Source organism: Oncorhynchus clarkii, chromosome 2, assembly GCF_045791955.1.
Source record: "Oncorhynchus clarkii lewisi isolate Uvic-CL-2024 chromosome 2, UVic_Ocla_1.0, whole genome shotgun sequence".
Classification (NCBI taxonomy): Eukaryota; Metazoa; Chordata; class Actinopteri; order Salmoniformes; family Salmonidae; genus Oncorhynchus; species Oncorhynchus clarkii.
The window spans coordinates 17,162,911-17,187,961 of NC_092148.1; the positions used below are offsets into that span (position 1 = coordinate 17,162,911).

The 25,051-nt window shown below is 41.8% G+C and overlaps 1 protein-coding gene across 2 annotated transcripts; it reads left to right on the top strand.

The window, feature by feature from the left end:
• Positions 1 to 1,639: 1,639 nt before the first annotated feature.
• Positions 1,640 to 24,677, top strand: LOC139423177 (intercellular adhesion molecule 1-like). Of its 2 annotated transcripts, none has more exons than XM_071174904.1 (9): positions 1,640 to 1,927; positions 4,067 to 4,112; positions 15,650 to 15,922; positions 16,009 to 16,335; positions 22,057 to 22,107; positions 23,030 to 23,059; positions 23,187 to 23,261; positions 23,406 to 23,451; positions 24,115 to 24,677. In XM_071174904.1, the coding sequence occupies exons 1-9, from the start codon at positions 1,916 to 1,918 to the stop codon at positions 24,137 to 24,139; spliced, it is 885 nt and encodes a 294-aa protein (XP_071031005.1). In that variant the 5' UTR covers positions 1,640 to 1,915; the 3' UTR covers positions 24,140 to 24,677. The 2 variants fall into 2 exon arrangements, with proteins under 2 accessions (XP_071031005.1, XP_071031014.1); XM_071174913.1 differs by lacking the exon at positions 1,640 to 1,927 and adding an exon at positions 3,654 to 3,751.
• Positions 24,678 to 25,051: the final 374 nt, after the last annotated feature.

Here is a 25,051-nt window from a genome sequence, read left to right on the forward strand (position 1 = left end):
TTAGGTAGTTATTGTGGAATTGTTAGATTACATGTTAGATATTGCTACACTGTCGGAACTAGAAGCACAAGCATTTCGCTACACTCACAATAACATCTGCTAACCATGTGTATGTGACCAATCACATTTGATTTGGATTGTATTCACGTGTTTGAAGACTACCTGCTGAAATCTAAAAGAGATGAAAAGGTTAAAAATATATATATTATATCCAGTGGTCTGGTGCAGTGTGGCCAGTGGCATGTCTTGTGAGGAGGAGGAGAAGGAGGATGTAGAGCAAGTAAAGAACGTGACTGGATGGGGACAGTCCAAAAGCCAACCCAACTCCTGGAGCGAAGACTGTGTCCTCTGTTTGAGGGCCTGAATTGGCCCCAATGTCCATCGTGACCGGCCTGGACTGGCGTCTCACTGTTGTGTAATATTGTAGTGGCTGGAGAGGCTGTGCTGACAACTCTCCAAGAGCATCGCCCCACTGGGCTATAGCTGATGGAATCAATGCTGTCATTTCAACCCACAAAAATTAATGTGATGTTGAATCAACATGGAAAACTAATTGCACTTGAAGAAAATTATCATAAACGTAAGAGTATTTAGTCTGTTTTTAAACAAACTTTTAACCTAAGTCAATGACACTGTAATTTGTATTTGTTGATTTCACTTTGAATACTCGTTAGTTGACAACTCAACCAAATGTAAATCAAAACTAGACGTTGAGCTGACGTGTGTGCCCAGTGGGGCTATTTTCCTTATTGTGTTTCTCAGTACAGTACAATGCTTCTTCAATGCACTTTCTTACTGGAAGTTCTGCACTAATTGAATCTGTGAAGGACAGTTCCCTTCCCGCTAATCTTTGATGATGCTTAAATGTATGAGTACTGTGAGAATTATATTTTTTATTTAAACTTTTTGCGTACAATTTTTGCTGCATTCCCTACGTTTAAATGTGTACAATTCATTGAAAAGGTGACAGCATTGAAAAGTCTCCAGGGTCACATTTGGGGAATGCAGTACAAGACAGGGTATAGTGCAAAAGAGAGACAAGCAGACACACAGACATAGAGAGTGGATGTCAAAAAGAGAGACATGCAGACACAGACATGGAGAGAGGCTGTTAATAAGAGAGACATGCAGACACACAGACACGGAGAGAGGCTGTTAATAAGAGAGACATGCAGACACACAGACACGGAGAGAGGCTGTTAATAAGAGAGACATGCAGACACACAGACACGGAGAGAGGCTGTTAATAAGAGATACATGCAGACACACAGACACGGAGAGAGGCTGTTAATAAGAGAGACATGCAGACACACAGACACGGAGAGAGGCTGTTAAAAAGAGAGACATGTAGACACAGACACGGAGGGAGGATGTCAAAAAGAGAGACATGTAGACACACAGACATGGAGAGAGGCTGTCAAAATGAGAGACATGCAAAAACACAGATATGGAGAGAAGCTGTCAAAATGAGAGAAATGCAAAAACACAGACATGGAGAGAAGCTGGCAAAAAGAGAGACAAGCAGACAAAGACAAGCAAACACAAACAGAGAGAAATAGAGAGACAGACAGACAGACAAACACCAGCCGCAAACACCAGCCGTCAGGCTATAAGACAGACAGACGAGAACCACTAACACAGAGACGATTGAGGCAGACTGACTGACAGTGAGAGAGACTAGTCTGGAAGACAGAACAAAAAAGGAAGTGACGTGGCCCACGTGTGAGAGCCAGCAAACAGAGAGAGAAAGAGTGGGTGAGAGAAAAAAAGTGTAGTGCGCAAGATATGGAACAAGGAGGTCATGAGCAGAAGGGTGTGGTCGACTAACGGTTCTTAATGGTTCCACTGACACACAGAGGAAAGAGACCGTGGATGCTGCTCTGGAACGAGCTCTGAAACTACGCGACAGCTCAGGATGGACACCAAGGTGAGCTGAATGACTTTCATTTGGGACTCAAAGAGGTCAGGAGTAAGGGAGGGACATTGGCACTCATGAGAAAGGTAGAGAGTAAGATATGTGAAGTGAGAGAGCCTTTGGCGGATGTTCGAGATGGACGGACAAACAGACAGATACACAGAAAGATAAACAGACAATAGGTGAGTGAGTGAGAGAGATAGAGACGGTCAGACAGGGGGTTAGAGGGGTGAGAGAGTCTGGTAGAGAGGCTGGGTGAAAGACAGTCTGGTAGGGAGGCTGGGACAGCCCCAGGCGAACAGGCCCTTGCCTTGACATATGCTTCAGAGGCTTCAGAGTGAAATTAGTACTGGCGTAACCCGCTAATCTGAGCTGTCAAGCCTCATGATGCCCACTGACGCTCACCTGTCACCGCCTCCCCTGAGGACATGCTGCCATCAGAATAGGTCAGGGGATCTCAGCTAGGTACTGATACAACACCAAAACACTCCTCTGGCTGTCAATGCCTTCCTCCTTTCCTGCCTTCATCCACCTCGCTCCCTGTTCTCCATCCCTCTAAAACAAATAATCATTGGGTTCCTCGTTGGTTTACTGATGTTCTTTTTCTGTATACACTACTGCTTTTTGTCAGAACTAAAAGGTTGTCAGGGTGATTGCGATTCTCCTCAGAGTGAATGTGTTTACTTGTTTGCCTGTTATTTTATGTCTATGATTACCATATGGTGCAGATGAAGAGCGATTAGAAAAAGCTGTTATGACCCTGTACAGTAGTTGTGTGTCTCAGAGAAAGTGCTGAGAGTAGCAGCTGATTGCTGTAAGTGTTGCTGTTATGACAGATCCTCATTCTGCAACTAGATTTTTTTGTTGGCAACACTAAGGAGTTCAGAAATGATTTACAGTATATGTGACCCCAGCTACCTCAAACTTCCCCCTCAGCTAAATTAGGGCCATGTGCTGTTTGATATGTGTAACTATACAGAAATCATGGCTTTTAGTTGGAAAAATGGAAACAGGGCTTCAGTATAATTCCATGGTTTAGAAAATGTGAGTGCACTCATCCAGTTTGTATATCATATTATACGTTTCGTTTGAGATTGTCAGCCATCTTCATTGTGTGAAAAATGTGCTTGACTGCACTTTGGTGTGGGGGTGAGAAGTGGTAGAAACAACCGCTATGAGTACATTTTCCTGTTTCAAAAGAAATGTTATAAGGGCACATGGCAATACCCAGATGCAGACATGGGAGGCAGATGGTTTGATATTTATTAAACAATCCAAAAGGGGTAGAAAAGAGAATGGTTGTGGACAGGCAAAAGGTCAAAACCAGTTCAGAGTCCAGGAGGTCAGGGCAGGCAGAATGGTCAGGCAGACGGGTACAGATTCCAGAAAACAGGCAATGGTCAAAAACCGGGAGGACTAGCAAAAGAGGATAGAAGCAGGGGTACTGGGAACCCGCTGGTTGACTTGAAAAACATACCAGACGAACTGGCACAGAGAGACAGGAAACACAAGGATATATACACCATAATAAGCAGCTCCTCGGGGGGGTGGAGACAATCACAAGACATGTGATACAGTACAGGGTGTGACACATGTAGCCTCAGTGACTGACATAAAACCAGTAACACGCTACTTCCTCTTTATACTGATATAAGTCATGGGCCTACATGAACGCATCCCTTGTTCCGCACAGTAGCTCGTAGTGTCTGTCTCGTTGTGTAGAGTACCATTAGAAAACCATTAGGGAATCATTACAAAACTATTACAGCTACTGTAAAGATAGGAGCTGGTTCTGAAACCTGTTACTCAGCACTATAATGGGCAGAGAGAACATTAGTGAGTGTGTGTTTACGTGCAGCGGGAGCACACAAACAAGCAGGGTGTTAATGAAGGTTGATAGATGTGTGGTTGTCATGTGTCTGTTGTAATCTATTGTGGGTATAGCAGATGTGCCTGTGTGGCTGCCTCTAAGTGATCTGTATTCATTGCAGTGTCACCTGTGCTGCCTAAGGGCCTTTGCTTATCTTGCAGATTTCCAGCTGAAGTAGTAGTCAGCTTAATGCTGTATTAATTACAGACCCTGCTGAAACTCTGTACCACAATGAATCTCTCACATCTATCTCTCACTTCTTCACGTGCTCTGTCTTTCAGATTCAGCTGAGCTGGATGGCAATATGTCTGTTTCTCACACTACCAGGTAAGTCATCAAAAATAACAATTTATTTATCTCTCACACATACACATGCGTGCACCCACGGTCACACACACTGTTCTCATTTATAAACATACTGTATACACACTCCCTTTCTCATCTCAAACTAAAATGTCTAAACCAGGGGTCTGCACCTTTCCTTTCCCAGGGAGCCCCATTATATGTTAGAAAAACATGTTTTTTTTCTTCAGATGTTTTGTCTTATCATCCGGTGAGAAGGACAAGTAATCAACATTTCAAAATGAATACATTTGGTAGATAGGTTTTCATTATTTTGACCCCCACACATTATAATTGGAAAAAGTGTAAACTCTATCATAGCCTATTAGTTAGAAAGGTAACTCCAAGCTAGAGCTGTGACGATTATAGAATTTTGGGTAACAATTAAATGTAATAATCAAATCAAATGGCCACAGTTCATAATTGTCTCAAAAACAAATGGTTTTGACCACCTCGAACTTTTGGAAACCAAGCTTCTCCTCCCAACTGTGCCGTTCTGCTCGTAAAATGATTACTAACTTCACCCTCTCCATGTAAAAATGAAAACTGCTATTGGGTGAGCAATATGTACTTGAATATAAAGTTCAATCTCTCCCTTCTCCTAAAATAAATGTCTAACAATAATTGTGATGTTTATTATACAACAGATGTGCCAGCCCTACTCCACATACAGTACATGTTGGTAGCAGCTGTTTAGCTGGTTAAACAAAGGTTAGCAATTTGATGACAGAAATGTTTGTCCAAGTCAAGAAAGCTTGCCAGCAGCTAACGTCATTCACCGCGACTGGTACTCTCTGGAGTTTTTTTAAAGCCTATGTCAGATACTCCAGGGAGTGTAATGAGCTCCAATGAGTTTAATTTGCTCAATATTAGGAGTTGAGAAATAAAGACATCATTAAAAAATAATATATTCCCCTCTTTTCTAAAGTAGGTATGTATTTAAAAAATTGTTCAGTCTGTTGTTGCTAGTGACATTCATAAAAACCTATACATTTTTGCCATATATTTTTGCGGACCACCTGCAGCACTTCCGCGGACCCCTAGGGGTCTAAACAGTCGCGAGCCACAATTTTTTCAGTGACATCTCTCCTCTGAACCACATTGTAAATATCTAAAATGACCTCACAGGGATTCAGCAACAGAACCGATTTCCCTAATAGAAAATAGATGAAGTTCTAATCACATTTGCTTGTGGGAAACCAGTGGGCCCATAGTGAGCTTGTAGTGATTCATCACAGAGTGGTTAATTGGAAGGTATTGATGGGGAGCAGAGTGTGTACAAAGGCCTGCTTCTCCCGTCTCTCAGGGCCAGGAAAATCCACATCTGTGTTGGCCAGAGCAGCCCCTTCATAACAACGCTGCACTTCATTCACACCAATCTATCTACCCAGCTAACAATTCTAGGGAGAGATAATGTTTTTATGATGTTACCCTTAATGTTCCTTTAATGTTTGAGTGTCCAGTTTTCCGTAATTTAGGGTAACGTTCTATCTTTGTGGGAAAAAACCTTCTGAGAACCTTTTCAGCATGTTTTGGCGATACAGTAAGGAGAACGTTCCCTTAATGTCAAACAGAACATACCCAGAACATTACACATCACGCCTTGTTACCGAGCCAATCAAGGCCCTGATTGGTGAACCACTGATAGCTCCTTGTCTGTTCGCAAGTGATACTTGTAAACTTAAATATTTGACACACTTTGACATAGACTATATACACAAAGTATGTAGATCCTCTTCAAATGAACACATTTGGTTATTTCAGCCAAACCCGTTGCCTGCAAGTGTGTAAAATCGAGCACACCGCCATGCAATCTCCATAGACAAACAATGGCAGTTGAATGGCCTAACTGAAGAGCTCAGTGACGTTCAACATGGCACCGTCATAGGATGCCACCTTTCCAACAAGTCAGTTCGTCAAATTTCTGCCCTGCTAGAACTGCCCCAGTCAACTGTAAGTGCTGTTATTGTGAAGTGGAAACATATATGCACAACAACGGCTCAGTCGCGAAGTGGTAGGCCACACAAACTCACAGAACGGGACCACCAAGTGCTGAAGCACGTAGCGTGTAAAAATATCCTGTTCTCTGTTGCAACACTCGCTACCGAGTTCCAAACTGCCTCTGGAAGCAACGTCAGCACAAGAACTGTTCATCTGGAGCTTCATGAAATGGGTTTCCATGGCGGAGCAGCCGCACACAAGCCTAAGATCACCATGCGCAATGCCAAGCTTCAGCTGGAGTGGTGTAAAGCTTGCAGCCATCTGGAGAAGTGGAAACACTTTCTCTAGAGTGATGAATCCCGCTTCATCATCTGACTGTCCGACAGACAAATCTGGGTTTGGCGGATGCCAGGAGAACGCTACCTGCCCCAATGCATTGTGCCAACTGTAAATTTTGGTGGAGGAGAAATAATGGTCTGTGGATGTTTTTCACGGTTTGGGCTAGGCCCCTTAGTTCCTGTGAAGGGAAATCCTAACTCTGCAGCATACAATGACATTCTAGATGATTCTGTGCTTGCAACTTTGTGGCAACAGTTTGGGAAAGACCCTTTCCTGTTTAAGCATGACAATGCCCACATATATAAACCGAGGTCCATACAGAAATGGTTTGTCGAGATCGGTGTGGAAGAACTTGACTGGCCCGCACAGAGCCCTGACCTCAACCCCATCGAACACCTTTGGGATGAATTGGAATGCTGACTCATGCCAGGCCTAATCACCCAACATCAGTGACCAACCTCACTAATGCTCTGGCTGAATGGAAGCCAGTCCCCTCAACAATATTCCAACATCTAGTGGAATGCCTACCCAGAAGAGTGGAGGCTGTTATAGCAGCAAAGGGGAAACCAACTCCATATTAATGCCCATGATTTTGGAATTAGATATTTTACTTTTGGACTTCTAGTGTATTTGAGTGAGAGTCGACTAACCGACCCCCCTCAGCTCCCAGCTGTGCCCTGGACACCATTTGTGAATTGATCGCCCCCCATCTAGCTTCAGAGTTTGTTCTGTTAGGTGACCTAAACTGGGATATGCTTAACACCCCGGCAGTCCTACAATCTAAGCTAGATGCCCTCAATCTCACTCAAATCATCAAGGAACCCACCAGGTACAACCCTAACTCTGTAAACAAGGGCACCCTCATTGACGTCATCCTGACCAACTGGCCCTCCAAATACACCTCCGCTGTCTACAACCAGGATCTCAGCGATCACTGCCTCATTGCCTGTATCCGCTACGGAGCCGCATTCAAACGACCACCCCTCATCACTGTCAAACGCTCCCTAAAACACTTCTGTGAGCAGGCCTTTCTAATCGACCTGGCCCGGGTATCCTGGAAGGACATTGACCTCATCCCGTCAGTTGAGGATGCCTGGTCTTTCTTTAAGAGTAACTTCCTCACCATTTTAGATAAGCATGCTCCGTTCAAAAAATGCAGAACTAAGAACAGATATAGCCCCTGGTTCACTCCAGACCTGACTGCCCTCGACCAGCACAAAAACATCCTGTGGCGGACTGCGCTAACATCGAATAGTCCCCGCAATATGCAACTGTTCAGGGAAGTCAGGAACCAATACACACAGTCAGTCAGGAAAGCTAAAGCCAACTTCTTCAGGCAGAAGTTTGCATCCTGTAGCTCCAACTCCAAAAAGTTCTGGGACACTGTGAAGTCCATGGAGAACAAGAGCACCTCCTCCCAGCTGCCCACTGCACTGAGACTAGGTAACATGGTCACCACCGATAAATCCATGATTATCGAAAACTTCAACAAGCATTTCTCAACGGCTGGCCATGCCTTCCGCCTGGATACTCCAACCTCGGACAACAGCCCCCCCCCCCCCCCCCGCAGCTACTCGCCCAAGCCTCTCCAGGTTCTCCTTTACCCAAATCCAGATAGCAGATGTCCTGAAAGAGCTGCAAAACCTGGACCCGTACAAATCAGCTGGGCTGGACAATCTGGACCCTCTATTCCTGAAACTATCCGCCGCCATTGTCGCAACCCCTATTACCAGCCTGTTCAACCTCTCTTTCATATCGTCTGAGATCCCCAAGGATTGGAAAGCTGCCGCAGTCATCCCCCTCTTCAAAGGGGGCGACACCCTGGACCCAAACTGTTACAGACCTATATCCATCCTGCCCTGCCTATCTAAGGTCTTCGAAAGCCAAGTCAACAAACAGGTCACTGACCATCTTGAATCCCACCGTACCTTCTCCGCTGTGCAATCTGGTTTCCGAGCCGGTCACGGGTGTACCTCAGCCACGCTCAAGGTACTAAACGATATCATAACCGCCATCGATAAAAGACAGTACTGTGCAGCCGTCTTCATAGACCTTGCCAAGGCTTTCGACTCTGTCAATCACCGTATTCTTATCGGCAGACTCAGTAGCCTCGGTTTTTCGGATGACTGCCTTGCCTGGTTTACCAATTACTTTGCAGACAGAGTTCAGTGTGTCAAATCGGAGGGCATGCTGTCCGGTCCTCTGGCAGTCTCTATGGGGGTGCCACAGGGTTCAATTCTCGGGCCGACTCTTTTCTCTGTATATATCAATGATGTTTCTCATGCTGCGGGCGATTCCCTGATCCACCTCTACGCAGACGACACCATTCTATATACTTCCGGCCCGTCCTTGGACACTGTGCTATCTAACCTCCAAACGAGCTTCAATGCCATACAGCACTCCTTCCGTGGCCTCCAACTGCTCTTAAACGCTAGTAAAACCAAATGCATGCTTTTCAACCGTTCGCTGCCTGCACCCGCACGCCTGACCAGCATCACCACCCTGGATGGTTCCGACCTTGAATATGTGGACATCTATAAGTACCTAGGTGTCTGGCTAGACTCTAAACTCTCCTTCCAGACCCATATCAAACATCTCCAATCGAAAATCAAATCAAGAGTCGGCTTTCTATTCCGCAACAAAGCCTCCTTCACTCACGCCGCCAAACTTACCCTAGTAAAACTGACTATCCTACCGATCCTCGACTTCGGCGACGTCATCTACAAAATTGCTTCCAACACTCTACTCAGCAAACTGGATGCAGTTTATCACAGTGCCATCCGTTTTGTCACTAAAGCACCTTATACCACCCACCACTGCGACTTGTATGCTCTAGTCGGCTGGCCCTCGCTACATATTCGTCGCCAGACCCACTGGCTCCAGGTCATCTACAAGTCCATGCTAGGTAAAGCTCCGCCTTATCTCAGTTCACTGGTTACGATGGCAACACCCATCCGTAGCACGCGCTCCAGCAGGTGTATCTCACTGATCATCCCTAAAGCCAACACCTCATTTGGCCGCCTTTCGTTCCAGTTCTCTGCTGCCTATGACTGGAACGAATTGCAAAAATCGCTGAAGTTGGAGACTTTTATCTCCCTCACCAACTTCAAACATCTGCTATCTGAGCAGCTAACCGATCGCTGCAGCTGTACATAGTCTATTGGTAAATAGCCCACCCATTTTCACCTACCTCATCCCCATACTGTTTTTATTTATTTATTTTTATTTTTCTGCTCTTTTGCACACCAATATCTCTACCTGTACATAACCATCTGATCATTTATCACTCCAGTGTTAATCTGCATAATTGTAATTATTTGCCTACCTTCTCATGCCTTTTGCACACAATGTATATATAGACTCCCCTTTTTTCTACTGTGTTATTGACTTGTTAATTGTTTACTCCATGTGTAACTCTGTGTTGTCTGTTCACACTGCTATGCCTTATCTTGGCCAGGTCGCAGTTGCAAATGAGAACTTGTTCTCAACTAGCCTACCTGGTTAAATAAAGGTGAAATAAATAAATAAAATAAAATAAAATAAAACAAAATCAATGATTACTACAAGTTTAGACAGCTGGCCGCTAGATTTAACAAAACATATATGCTGACATGGGATCATTTAGTGACTGTCAGTGACTGACATAACAAGAGAAAAACTGCTTACACAAAACCAAAATTGCACCTTGTGTATACTACTATTTTTAATTCTCAATAGTAAGTTGAGACCCCAACTGAGTTCCTATGATTTACTTTTGGTACAGTATAGTTAGGCTCTGTCCAGAAGAAACCTTAACCCCTCCTCCTTTGGCACTCATGTAGATGAAACAGCTCAATAGGTGTACGCAATAAGTTGAGTGCACTTTGGAGTAAATCTCAGCTCTGATAAAAGTACAAAAGTCTATATCATTGATCATAGTAATTCAGGAATATCATTTAAACAGCTTAACATGCCCCAACAACATTAAACAACTATAGAAAAAGCTCTTAAAATACTGAAATAAGTCAATCAAATCATTGAGATCACAGTACCATGAACCAAGAGGTTGTGAGTTCAAATCCCATGTCGAATAATTATTGTGTAAATGCACAATGTAATCATCTATTTTAAAGAGTGTAAAACGTGTAAGTTAAAAGCACTATGTTAAATGCACTGTGTGTGTGAGTATCCCTAACGTTCACAACAGACAAAGAGCTATCAGTGGTTCCCCATTTAGGCCCTTGATTGACTGCAACATTAACATGTGTAATTAAACTTTTTAGGGGGGTGGAACATTTATTTGGGACCATCAGGCGAGATCCTGACAACTGATACACAGAAATGTTCCAGCAACGTTCCCATGAAAAGTGTCTTGAACAATATCTTATGTTCTGAGAACATGGCAACCATGTTTGGTGGGACGTTGATGGAATAGTCTCATAACACAGAAAACTGGACACATGAATGTTCTTGCAACCATACCATGAAACGTGTCTAGAACATTGATATCTTTAATTCTGAGAACATGGTAACCCCATTCTGGGTAAGTTATATTTGACAATAAGGCAATTGTTTCTTGGAAACATTCCTTGCACATCACCAGAACAGTCCTATGAAAACATTACTTCAAATGGCCTAATGACACTCTTAAGGGAATGTTCTCTAAAGTTGTGGGAACGTTTGTTGTTAGTTGAGTAACTCCCTCCCTTTGTCCCTCCCTCCCCCTGGCTGTGTGTGGACACATTCTCAACCCTGGCTGCTGCTAGGAATACATTACTCAATTGTTGTGGAGAATAATTTCAGCAGTAGCCATGTTTTGTGCTTCGGACTGTCTTGTAATGTGTTGTTTAGGTTTCACCCAACTGCTTGGTTTGTGTAATAGTTGAAAAGCCATTAGTTTTCTGTCAACAGGGTCCCTTGCTCAGAGCCCTACCACCACACACCCCAATCGACTGGTGGAAGTGACTCTTTGTCATTTCTAGGTGATGTCACATGGGGCTATTTCCTATTTCTCTGTATCTTTCCACCTGCCACAACTCACCGTTAATCTCAAGGACTTCACTCTTAATAATAGGACCTTCTTTTTAATCTTTTTCACCGGCAGGATGAATGGAAATCAGTGGCCGTATACCATGAGCAGCTAGCTCACCAATGTTTGTAATTACTTTGTCCTCCTCCTTAAACTAGCTTTGGTTCAGTTACTGCAATCATTTTGAGGAGTTACTGTGACTTGCGAAAGAAATCACACTTTTAGTAATGTATTACTTATTTCTGACTATTTCATTAATGGAACTTGCGACAGAAGAATTTGTACTTATTATTTGGAACACTACTCCTCTTACACCGTTTAAGATAGAAACGCCATTCAACCTTTAAAACGTGCCGGCTGGTCAGGACCAGTGTGAATGTATACAACTTTTTGAAAGCTCCCATTGTTAAAGAGCCACTGAACACGCCGATTGGCAAGTGTGTTTTTCTGTTACTCATTTGAAAAACGAGATTTCAGTTTTGCCGGTGTTTCCTCACCGATTTCGTGTGTGGTTAATTATTTTTGTCCCCCATGAGACACTATAGACTATGGAAGCCTATTGAATGAATCTAAGATAACTGAAGAAATCTGTAATAAATTTGAAGTTTTTGCCAAGGATGTTTTAGTTAGCAATTTTACATCTAACTAAGGTGTTTCTCACTGTCTATTATATTGAATGGAGAGCAATCACCACAGCTGTTCCCACTATGTTAGTGGGCAAATGGACATCATCAACTCAAAACCCAACTTTAATTTTTACCCGTTGTAACGCACGGATGTTCCAAACTCTGTCGCAGACGAGACTGACTTTATGACCAAAATTATCCTATTTACACTTTGTAGTCTATTTGACACTAGAATAACTGTTTCTGACTCATATCGATACCACAAAGGTCATTTTCAAAGGGATTTTTAAAGGCAGTGACTCTTTAAAAACTCCCATTCTGAAGCTGTGACTTCCAACATTCTATTCACTGTAAACAATGTGACTTTTGACACAAATCAGCTACTTTGACCACTTTCTCAACAAGCTAGACAAAACAAAATCTTAATCTACTTCTCTCCTATTTAGATCTGATATCAGAACAGAAATATCTTCTACCAATCAAACGATATATCTGTTTGTTATCAAATCAACTTCCTTTTCCTCTCAATTTTTACAAACAACTAAAATTTTGACCACTTTCCCAGCAAATAAGACACAAACGTAGATGGTATGACATATTATTCTACTTTTCTGCAATTCAAATCTGATATCAGAACATAAATATCTTCTACCAATCAAACAATGAAGCTGTTTTAGTAAAAGCATCAAGTACTTTTCCTCTCAAACTTTTGAAAATACTGCCATTTTGACCATTTTCCCAAGTTAGACAAAAACGTAAAGAGTATGATATCTTAGTCTACTTCTCTGATATACAAATGTGAAATCAGAATAGAATATATTCTACCAGTCAAACGATACAGCTGTTTCAGTAACAACTTTGACAACTTTCTCCCAACTTTTCAGAACTACATTTTTGCCCACTTTCCCAACAACTTGGACAAAAACGTAGAGCATATGAAATCTTCTAGTTCTCTGCTTTTCAAATCTGAAATCAGAACAGAAATTACCAATGAAATTATAGCACTGTGGGAGCAAATAAAACTGATTATGCCACACAGCTTAACCCAACCCACTAAACTAACCCATTATGAGAAGCCCCACTGACACAAGCCAAACTACAATAGCGACCCCACGTACTTATGTGAACTGAGCCACAATAACAATTAGCCACAATAGTAGAATCATCAGTTCGCCTTCAAAATAAAAGTCCTGTATTGAAACTGATGCAAACTGATACAAATAGTGGAATCATGCCATATTTGGACTAGATAAGGCAAAAAAAGGTTGGAATGTTGTTTTAAATTTAACAAAATACAATAATTTGTTAATTTGACAAATTACCTAACCAGACAGCTTATTGTGCGTATTGAACATTCATAGTGCACTGTAATGTCTAACCTAGGGATTGTGCACTCATGATATAGGGTATCAGCCTACTTGGTGACACCCACAGAAGACAATTCTGAACAGTTTACACAAATATTAGAGTCTTGGGTTTCCTGTCCTTCTCCTCTGTTAAGTAAATTCAGTTAATAAAAAAAGAGTAGGCTATGTGTTGATATTCTAATAGTCAACATTACAATGCCTTCTGAAAGTATTCACACACCTTGACTTTTTCCACATTTTGTTACATTACAGCCTTACTTTAAAATTGATCCAATAAAAAAAAATCCTCAGCAATCTACACACAATACCACATGAGGACAAAGCAAAAACAGGTTTTTAGAAATGTTTGCAAATGTGTAAAATAAAATGGAAATGACTTATTTACATAAGTATTCAGACACTTTTCTATGAGATTTGAAATTGAGCTCAGGTGCATCCTGTTTCCATTGATCACCCTTGAGATGTTTCTACAACTTGGAGTCCATCTGTGGTACATTCAATTGATTTGACATGATTTGGAAAGGCACACACCTGTCTATATAAGTTCTCACAGTTGGCAGTGCATGTCAAAGCAAAAACGAAGCCATGAGGTCGAAGGAATTGCCCGTAGAGCTCCGAGACAGGGTTGTGTCGAGGCACAGATCTGGGGAAGTATGCCAATAACATTTCTACAGCATTGAACGTCCCTAAGAACACAGAGGCCTCCATCATTCTTAAATGGAAGAAGTTTGGAACCACGAAGACTCTTCCTAGAGCTGGCCGCCTGGCCAAACTGAGTAATAGGGGGAGAAGGGCCTTGGTCAGGGAGGTGACCAAGAACCCGATGGTCACTGTGAAAGAGCTCCAGAGTTCCACTGTGGAGATGGGAAAACCTTCCAGAAGGACAACCATCTCTGCAGCACTACACCAATCAGGCCTTTATGGTAGAGTGGCCAGACGAAAGCCTCTCCTCAGTAAAAGACGCATGACAGCCTGCTTGGAGTTTGCCAAAAGGCACCTAAAGGCTCTCAGACCATGAGAAACAAGATTCTCCTGGTTTGATGAAACCATGTGAGAACTCTTTGGCCTGAATACCAAGCATCATGTCTGGAGGAAACCTGGCCCCATCCCTACGGTGAAGCATGGTGGTGGCAGCATCATGCTGTGGGGATGTTTTTCATTAGCTGGGACTGGGAGACTAGTCAGGATTGAGGCAAAGATGAACGGAGCAAAGTACAGAGAGCTCCTTCATGAAAACATACTCCAGAATACTGAGGACCTCAGACCGTGGCGTAGGTTCACCTTCTAACAGGACAACGACCCTTAGCACACAGCCAAGACAACACAGGAGTGGCTTTGGGACAAGTCTCTGAATGTCTTTGAGTGGCCCAGCCAGAGCCCGGTCTTGAACCCGATTGAACATATCTGGAGAGACCTGACAATAGCTGTGCAGCAATGCTCCTTATCCAGCCTGACAGAGCTTGAGAGGATCTGTAGAGAAGAATGAGAGAAAATCCCCAAATATATGTGTACCAAGCTTGTAGTGTCATAACCAAGAAGGCTCAATGCTGTAATCGCGGCTAAATGCTTCAACAAAGTACTGAGTAAAGGGTCTGAATAATTATGTAAATGTGATATTTCAGTTTTATATTTTCATAAATTAGCAAACATTTCTAAAAAACTGTTTTACTTTGTCGTTATGGGTTAATGTGTGTGGATTGACGAGGGAAAAAGACAATTTAATCAATTTTAGAATAAGGCTGTAACGTAACAAAATGTGGAAAAAGGGGGTCTGAATACGTCCCGAATGCACTGTATACTGTAGAGAATCATTTAACCATCTAAACCGATGTGAAATATATTTTCCACAGCCACAAATCTTGTATTGTCAGTTGTTTGAAGCTGGTGTACAAAACTGAAAGTAAAAGATGCAAAAACTAAACTTGAAAACCGGAACCATAGAAATAGCGCACACAGAACTGATCTACCACTTCTTAGACCTGCTTTCAATGAAGAATGACAGACCTACAGTATAACTCACATATCTATGTGAATTTGGTCAGGTCGCCCAAAAAGTTGCATTTTGCTGCTTTAACGTTACTGATTAGAAACTGCCTATCCTTAAAAGGCAATTAATGTAACCTATTTTTAATTTGTTCTGTATTCTAGACCTATACTTGGGATATAGCTTTAAACAAAAAATAAGTCTGCTTGAAAAAGTAAATGATATGATTATGGTCTCTGTCATGCTCTGAACTGTAGGTGCGACTACACATGCCTCCTGTCCTGTTGAGCTCAACCCTCCCAGAGTAGTGGTGAGATATGGAGACTCCGTCTCAGTCAACTGCACCACATCCACAGACCCCGAGGGGATGGGGTGGGAGGTCACGTTCGGAGGTATAGGTTTGCAAGGAAATGTCAACTTTGTCACCTGGACTGTGGAAAGCCTCATGGACTGGACAATAGAACCTAAATGCTACATCAATCCACAAAATGGAAGTCAGTGTACTGAGATTCTCCCTGTCATTCTCTACAGTAAGTTGTTTTTCTTTTTCTTGTATTTGTGAGTTTTGTCAGTAAAATCAATTATATTTCACTATGTGTAACTCTTTTGTCTCTAGAGACTCCAGACAGCGTGTCTATCTCTCCTCTGAGCAACTCGGGTCCAATGATGGAGGGGAAAGAGTACCAGCTGCAGTGTGACATCCAGAACATCGCTCCTCTACAGAACCTGGTTGTGAGGTGGTACAAAGGCAATGAAACTATAGAGACTCAAACGTTTAATGACTCCACAAAGAAACCAGTGAATATGTCCTCCACCCTCACCCTCACCCACAGAAGATATGAGGGTGAAGTGGAGTACAGATGTGAGGCAGAGCTGGATCTGGGACCAGAGGAACCAAAACCTACTGCCTTGTCATCAAAACCTCTTCATGTTACTGTTTACTGTAAGTCTTTTTGTTTCCTTTTGGGGGTTGGTGGAATAAAGGGACTTTTTAACGGGCTGAGGGACTATTCCATTCCACATACTATCTTCTACCAATCATATTATACCACTGGGGGAGCACATAAAACGGATCATGCCACACAGCTCACCCCAACCCACTAAACTAATCCACTATAACAACTCCCACACTCACTAACCAAACTACAATAGTGACTCCACTTACTAAAGCTAACCCATGGCCTACCTACCTAAAACTTTCAGAATTACTACTGCAATGCACTGCTACTACTACTTCTGGGTTACTTACGACGTCCTAGTCCCCCACTAAAGGCTACTATCAACTATTTATAAAACAGTCACTGCCTCTACTATACCAGCCTCAATTTGTCAACACTAACAAACTTCTAAACTTCTTCCACTAGATGCAAAATAATAGCCTTAAACTTTTTTATAATTTCTTATGACTAAAAGTGTAGTAGTCTGACTGTAGTTATTTATGGTGAAATATGTACAGTCGTGGCCAAAGGTTTTGAGAATGACACAAATGTACATTTTCAGTCTGCTGCCTCAGATTCTATGATGGCAATTTGCATATACTCCAGAATGTTATGAAGAGTGATCAGATGAATTGCCATTAATTGCAAAGGCACTCTTTGCCATGCAAATGAACTGAATCCTAAAAAATAATTTCCACTGCATTTCAGCCCTGCCACAAAAGGACCAGCTGACATCATGTTAGTGATTATCTCATTAACACAGGTGTGAGTGTTGACGAGGACAAGGCTGGAGATCACTCTGTCATGCTGATTGAGTTCGAATAACAGACTGGAAGCTTCAAAAGGAGGGTGGTGCTTGGAATCATTGTTCTTCCTCTGTCAACCATGGTTACCTCCAAGGAAACACGTGCCGTCTTCATTGCTTTGCACAAAAAGGGCTTCACAGGCAAGAATATTACTGCCAGTCCGATTGCACCTAAATCAACTATTTATCGGATCATCAAGAACTTCAAGGAGAATGGTTCAATTGTTGTGAAGAAGGCTTCAGGGATCCCAAGAAAGTCCAGCAAGCACCAGGACTATCTCCTAAAGTTGATTCAGCTGCGGGATCGGGGCACCACCAGTAAAGAGCTTGCTCAGGAATGGCAGCAGGCAGGTGTGAGCACAGTGAAGCGAAGACTTTTGGAGGATGGCCTGGTGTCAAGAAGGGCAGCAAAGAAGCCACTTTCTCCAGGACAAACATCAGGGACAGACTGATATTCTGCAAAAGGTACAGGGATTGGACTGCTGAGGACTGGGGTAAAGTCATTTTCTCTGATGAATCCCCTTTCCGATTGTTTGGGGCATCCGGAAAAAAGCTTGTCCGGAGAAGACAAGGTGAGCGCTACCATCAGTCCTGTGTCATGCCAACAGTAAAGCATCCTGAGACCATTCATGTGTGGGGGTGCTTCTCAGCCAAGGGAGTGGGCTCACTCACAATGTTGCCTAAGAACACAGCCATGAATAAGGAATGGTACCAACACATCCCCCGAGAGCAACTTCTCCCAACCATCCAGGGACAGTTTGGTGACGAACAATGCCTTTTCCAGCATGATGGAGCACCTTCCCATAAGGCAAAAGTGATAACTAAGTGGCTCAGGAAACAAAACATCGATACTTTGGGTCCATGGCCAGGAAACTCCCCAGACCTTAATCCCATTGAGAACTTGTGGTCAATCCTCAAGAGGCGAGTGGACAAACAAAAACCCACAAATTCTGACAAACTTCAAGCATTGATTATGCAAGAATGGGCTGCCATCTATGACCCAGAAGTTAATTGACAGCATGTCAGGGCAGATTGCAGAGGTCTTGAAAAAGAAGGATCAACACTGCAAATATTGACTCTTTGCATCAACTTCATGTAATTGTCAATAAAAGCCTTTGACACTTATGAAATGCTTGTAATTATACTTCAGTATTCCATAGTAACATCTGACAAACAATATCTAAAGACACTGAAGCAGCTAATTTTGTGGAAATTAATATTTGTGTCATTCTCATAACTTTTGCCCACGACTGTACTTTTGACAATATTTCACCTATTCACTTTAGTAAAATATTTAAATGCCACAATTTAACTTCTTGATTCTACTTGAGACGCATATGTCTCAAGTAGGCACCTGGAAATGCAAATGCGCTACGCTAAATGCTAAATGTACTCGTTAAAACTCAAACCTTGATCAAAATTCACAAGCAGGGTATTGAATTAAAGCTACACTCGTTGTGAACCTAGCCAACAAGTCAGATTTTTAAAATGCTTTTCGGCGAAAGCATGAGAAGCTATTATCTGAGAGCATGCAACACCTCAAAATGCCTGAATGCGACGTAAACAAAGACTTTGCTTATCCGGCGCTGCACAAAACGCAGAAATAAAATATAAAACATTCATTACCTTTGACGAGCTTCTTTCTTGGCACTCCTATATGCCCCATAAACATCACTATTGGGTCTTTTTTTTCGTTTAAATCGGTCCATATATACCCAAAATAGCTTTCTATGGAAGCTGTGTCATTCAGAAAAAAACATTGTTTTTAAACGCTGCGTCATTTTTTTAAATTAAAAAAGTCGACGATAAACTTTCACAAAACACTTCGAAATCCTTTTGTAATCCAACTTTAGGTATTAGTAAACGTTTATAATCTATCAAAATGATTACATGGCGATGTATATTCAATAGCTCCTCGTCTGCAAATCAATGGCTGCCAATGTCCACATTCAAAGGATCCTGGTGGAGACGGAATCCAGATAGTTGGATTTTCCAACAAAAAATTCAATTGAAAATGACGACAATGGCGACATCGTGTGGAATTTGTATGAATTGCATGCAGGTCGATATTAAATTTTGTCCCCTTTTAACAACCCATGAAAGTGACTTATGGAAATTATTTTTAGCTTTCAGAGAGCAATTTTTCTTGCGTTTTTCAATGAAACACACGATCTGTTATAGTCACAGCCGTGATTTAACCAGTTTTAGAAACTTCAGAGTGTTTTCTATCCACACATACTAATCATATGCATATACTATATTCCTGGCATGAGTAGCAGGACGCTGAAAAGTTGCGCGATTTTTAACAGAATGTTCGAAAAAGGAGGGGGTAGAAGTAAGAGGTTTTAAAGGATATACCACTTATTTCTGACTTGTTATAGTTATTTGGAACACCACTCCTCTTACACCGTTTAAGATAGAAATGCCATTCTATCTTAAGTTTCTTTCATACAACTTTTTGATAACATTTATACTTTTTAAACTACTAAACTTGCTGTTCTCCTAAAACAACTTCATCCACTGATCCACACATTCTAAAGCTCCCATTGTTGAAAACTCCCATGGCTTCCAACATTCTATTCACTGTAAACAATGTACCTTTTTACACAAGTCAGCTACTATCCCAACAACTTCTACAAAACCTTAGAGGCTATGAAATCTTAGTATAATTTCTCTGCTATATACAGTGAGGGAAAAAAGTATTTGATCCCCTGCTGATTTTGTACGTTTGCCCACTGACATAGAAATGATCAGTCTATAATTTTAATGGTAGGTTTATTTGAACAGTGAGAGACAGAATAACAATGCATGTCAAAAATGTTATAAATTGATTTGCATTTTAATGAGGGAAATAGGTATTTGACCCACTCTCAATCAGAAAGATTTCTGGCTCCCAGATGTCTTTTATACGGGTAATGAGCTGAGATTTGGAGCACACTCTTAAAGGCAGTGCTCCTCATCTCACTTTGTTACCTGTATAAAAGACACCTGTCCACAGAAATCAATCAATCAGATTCCAAACTCTCCATCATGGCCAAGACCAAAGAGCTCTCCAAGGATGTCAGGGACAAGATTGTAGACCTACACAAGGCTGGAATGGGCTACAAGACCATCGCCAAGCAGCTTGGTGAGAAGGTGACAACAGTTGGTGCGATTATTCACAAATGGAAGAAACACAAAAGAACTGTCAATCTCCCTCGGCCTGGGGCTCCATGCAAGATCTCACCTCGTGGAGTTGCAATGATCATGAGAACGGTGAGGAATCAGCCCAGAACTACACGGGATGATCTTGTCAATGATCCCAAGGCAGCTGGGACCATAGTCACCAAGAAAACAATTGGTAACACACTACGCCGTGAAGGACTGAAATCCTGCAATGCCCGCAAGGTTCCCCTGCTCAAGAAAGCACATATACATGCACGTCTGAAGTTTGCCACTGAACATCTGAACGATTCAGAGGACATCTGGGTGAAAGTGTTGTGGTCAGATGAGATCAAAATGGAGCTCTTTGGCATCAACTCAACTCGCAGTGTTTGGAGGAGGAGGAATGCTGCCTATGACCCCAAGAACACCATCCACACCGTCAAACATGGAGATGGAAAAATTATGCTTTGGGGGTGTTTTTCTGCTAAGGGGACAGGACAACTTCACCACATCAAAGGGACGATGGACAGGGCCATGTACCGTCAAATATTGGCTGAGAACCTCCTTCCCTCAGCCAGGGCATTGAAAATGGGTCGTGGGTGGGTATTCCAGCATGACAAGACCCAAAACACACGGCCAAGGCAACAAAGGAGTGGCTCAAGAAGAAGCACATTAAGGTCCTGGAGTGGCCTAGCCAGTCTCCAGACCTTAATCCCATAGAAAATCTGTGGAGGGAGCTGAAGGTTCGAGTTGCCAAACGTCAGCCTCGAAACCTTAATGACTTGGAGAAGATCTGCAAAGAGGAGTGGGACAAAATCCCTCCTGAGATGTGTGCAAACCTGGTGGCCAACTACAAGAAACGTCTGACCTCTGTGATTGTCAACAAGGGTTTTGCCACCAAGTACTAAGTCATGTTTTGCAGAGGGGTCAAATACTTATTTCCCTCATTAAAATGCAAATCAATTTATAACGTTTTTGACATGCGTTGTTCAGGATTTTTTTGTTGTTATTCTGTCCATCACTGTTCAAATAAACCTACCATTAAAATTATAGACTGACGATTTCTTTGTCAGTGGGCAAACGTACAAAATCAGCAGGGGATCAAATACCTTTTTCCCTCACTGCAAATCTGAAATCATAACTTCTACCAATCAAAATTGCTCCGGCAAAGAGGCAATGTAGAACTCGCTATGTTAACACATAAACAGCTAACTCTCACCTTCCACCCAGATGCTAAAGTTACCTGTTGCGAGCTAACTAGTCAGCCCAGACAGAAGCACAAAACAAACAATAATATATTTAAAAAGTTATCACAACTTTAGTATCGATTTCTTCTACCTAAGAAACACAGATATCCAATTGACCAGTGAGAATTCTCAAAATGTGAGCTTTTTCATGCTGTGATGTCACAATCACAGCCAATCGCAAGTGTACAAATTGGCTCACAATAATCATTGAATGTGAACTGTGTCACACTGCGGGCATTTTTACATGACACAACACACTCCAGTAATACAGTTGATATAGTAGTCTATCAAAGTAACCAGACCTGATTTTTTTATATATTTAACTTTGACTATATTTCACTGCTTCACTTAATTAAAACTTTTTAAACTTCAACTACCACATAAATCATTTTAAAGAGCTGAAGCAAGTCACACAATATTATTTCATATAAAATTACATTTCTAATTTAAATTGTGTGTTTACAACATTTCTGCCACAGACCAAGGCCACACGTCTAACTCAATGTCATCCTCTCTGCTTTTCTCCTCAGCTCACACAAACAAGTCAACAACACCCACGGCTAAGTCCTTAACCACCGCAGGTAAACAACAAACCTCCTTGACATATTGGAATTACCTGTTCCCAGAAAAATAAACACCCATATTGGTAATCCCTGAAAAACACTGCAACACAGCCATAGTGAATGGATGCTTTGCTATGAAGAATCTCCCATAACCAGTTCTGTCTTTCACGTCAAGGGTGCATGCAATTTAAAATCGAATTAGCTCTGTAATTAGCAAATGTTACATTCCCCTTTCTCGTTAAGATAGACAGGCAGTGGATTTTACAGCACTTGACAAGGACACTACTGATACGCTTTAAAAAGTGTAATTAGACTGACCCGATTTCCTATGAGAGTCGTGCCATTGAAATATGCTGAAATTCTATAAAAAAGTGAGAGTTACATAAAAGGAATGCACCTGGAATTTAATGAGATGTAATTATGTACAGGTCCATATGACAGAGATAAGGACTCAAAATGCTGACGGAGAACCATCGCTCCTCTTGTTGCCTGGGGTAACAAAGGCCTTTCCTAGCCTAACTTTTCCTTAAATCTGGAGTTTTTTTTGTTTTTTTGTTATTGTTATCTCACAGCACATTTGACAGTATCACAATTCCCCGTCTCCCAAACAAAACCCTTGGAGGAGTTGTGAAACAGAAACAGAGCACCTCAGCTCGCTGTCTCTAACTTGTCCTCAGATTAATGCTTCATTGTGGCTGATGTAAGAGATAAGAAGTCTCTGAGTGTGTCCCTCTGCGCTGTGCAGGCTTATGTAATGGTTGAGATGTGGCTTCAATAACACATCAATTGGACCAGACCGCTCTGTTGTCATCTCATTGTGTTGTTGTTCCCACCTCTTTCTTTGTTGCAGGAATATAGGCTACACCTATTATGCTCTAAAAACACACAATTCAAGTAGTGTCTTTCAACTAAGTGATATTGTATTTTTCTTTGACCACAGATGCAAGGTGGGATGAACCATTCAATTATGGTAAGTGCACAAATATAATGATCAACCAAGCAGCTAATATCCACTTATCAATACCACAATGCCTCCAAACATGGTTTCCAATCACATGGTAATAGACTCATCTATGTGTCACTGTGTCTGTGCTCAGACTACTACTTCCTCCGTGTTGTTGGTCTGTCTATGGCTGCAGCACTCTTCATCCTGGGTATTATGGTCATTAGCTGTGAGTAGAAAACATTTACCCTCCGTGTCTCTTTTCTTTGTCGTATTCACACTGTTAATACTGTACTGTTATCATAAAAACAGCTCTTTCTATCCCTCTTATTGTCTTTCACTCTTTCTTTCTCTCTCGTTCTCTATCACACAGGTGATAAAGTATGCCGGATGCCTAGGTGTCATGTGGGCACAGGGAAGTGAGTAGTCCTCTATAGCCACTTATATCAATGTGACACACACTCAGGCACACATCCAGTATACACCCAACCACACACGTCACCTTCAGCTTCACATACTACAACTGACACAACTGTGGCAACGCTTTTGTGGCTGTGACCTCATTGTGGAACACAGGCCCAATCATGCACCAGTATTTGTAATGGAGGTGTTCCAGTGAAGTGACTGACTATAAAGGGACAACGTAAAAAGCCAAGTGGACCAGCTGGGTTGCAATGTTTAGGGATATCATTCTGTGTTGGTATTGAATGCTACTGTATTCTATCTATACCATGAGTGAGTATCTGTGTGCCTAGATGAGTTTATGTAGATAGAGTACTATGAACATGTATACATCACTGTATAGAGGAAGTGTCTAAAGTCAGTCTTGACATCAGTCATAATCACTGAATGGACTGCTGACTTAGATCCTATTGTTGACAAATGGCTTAAAGCATTGTTTGGCTGTAATCGATTGGTTCGTCAGCCATGTACAGTTATGTAAATATTTGTTTTCATTGTTTGATGAATTGATGTTAGAATAATCAATGTTTGATTCATTTAAATGTGATTATCTGACCTTAGATGAATTGACCCTGGATAATCGGACATTTCATTAATTGACGTCATGTGTTTTTTCCCAGGTCGTACCAAGTGTCCAGAGAGTAGTGAGGGAACAAACGTGTTACTGAGTGGCCTCAAGACACCGGAAGAGTTCATCAGAGGGACATGGAGAAACAACACTGATGCAACAGACCTTATCGGCCATGTGCGTGTGTATGTGTGTGGGAAAACATTGTTGGACAAAACTCTGCATCTCTCATTTCAGAGATAAGAACGTGAGATGTGTTTCATGTGCCTTTCCCACAGACGGCAAGTGAGACTCACTCAACATTATGAAATTACCCCTCCCTCACTCTTCTAAAGACTTACCTGTAGTTTTAAATGCAAGTTTTATTATACTTTGGCAATCATGTTTCTATGTATATTTTGAAATGCTTACAAAATGTTACAGAATACATACTGTAGATGTTATGTAGCTCAGAGGCGCCCCCAAGAGCACTGGAAGAGGTACTGATCTTTTTTTTCTCATATCCCAGAGACAGCAATTTCATGCCTAGCTTTTCACAGATTTTCATGTAGATTTTATCTGTAGATTTGTCACCAACGTGGATGACATTTTCTCTAATAAATCACATACATGTCCTGTTCATGGTCTCATTTCCACAGATATTATGGAGGTCCATCATGCCTCTGACAGCCTCATCTAACCGAACAGTCCCTCTGGTTCCGGGTAGTGAATTGCCAATACTACATGCCAAAGACACAATACAGACATAGGTGTCTGAGAAGCTTCTCTGTTCTACCTTTAAATGGAAATTCGACTCAAACTATATTTGGGTATTTTTTTCATTAATGCACTGTTAATACAGATCCAAAATGTTTTGCATGTCAACAGTCAAGTTTTCAAGATATTGGACTTTCAAGAAGCAAAGTGTCACTGGCCACATGGTTGTCCTTATAACAGAACAGAGAGGTGGAGAGAAAAAAAAAAAGGGAAAAAAACTCCAGAATAAACCA

Bases quoted from the DNA above. Each gene is read 5' to 3' on its own strand.
- LOC139423177 (XM_071174904.1), top strand. The intron at 4,113-15,649 runs GTAAGTCATCAA...TCTGAACTGTAG, and splicing joins TCTGTTTCTCACACTACCAG to GTGCGACTACACATGCCTCC. The intron at 23,262-23,405 runs GTGAGTAGAAAA...TCTATCACACAG, and splicing joins GGGTATTATGGTCATTAGCT to GTGATAAAGTATGCCGGATG.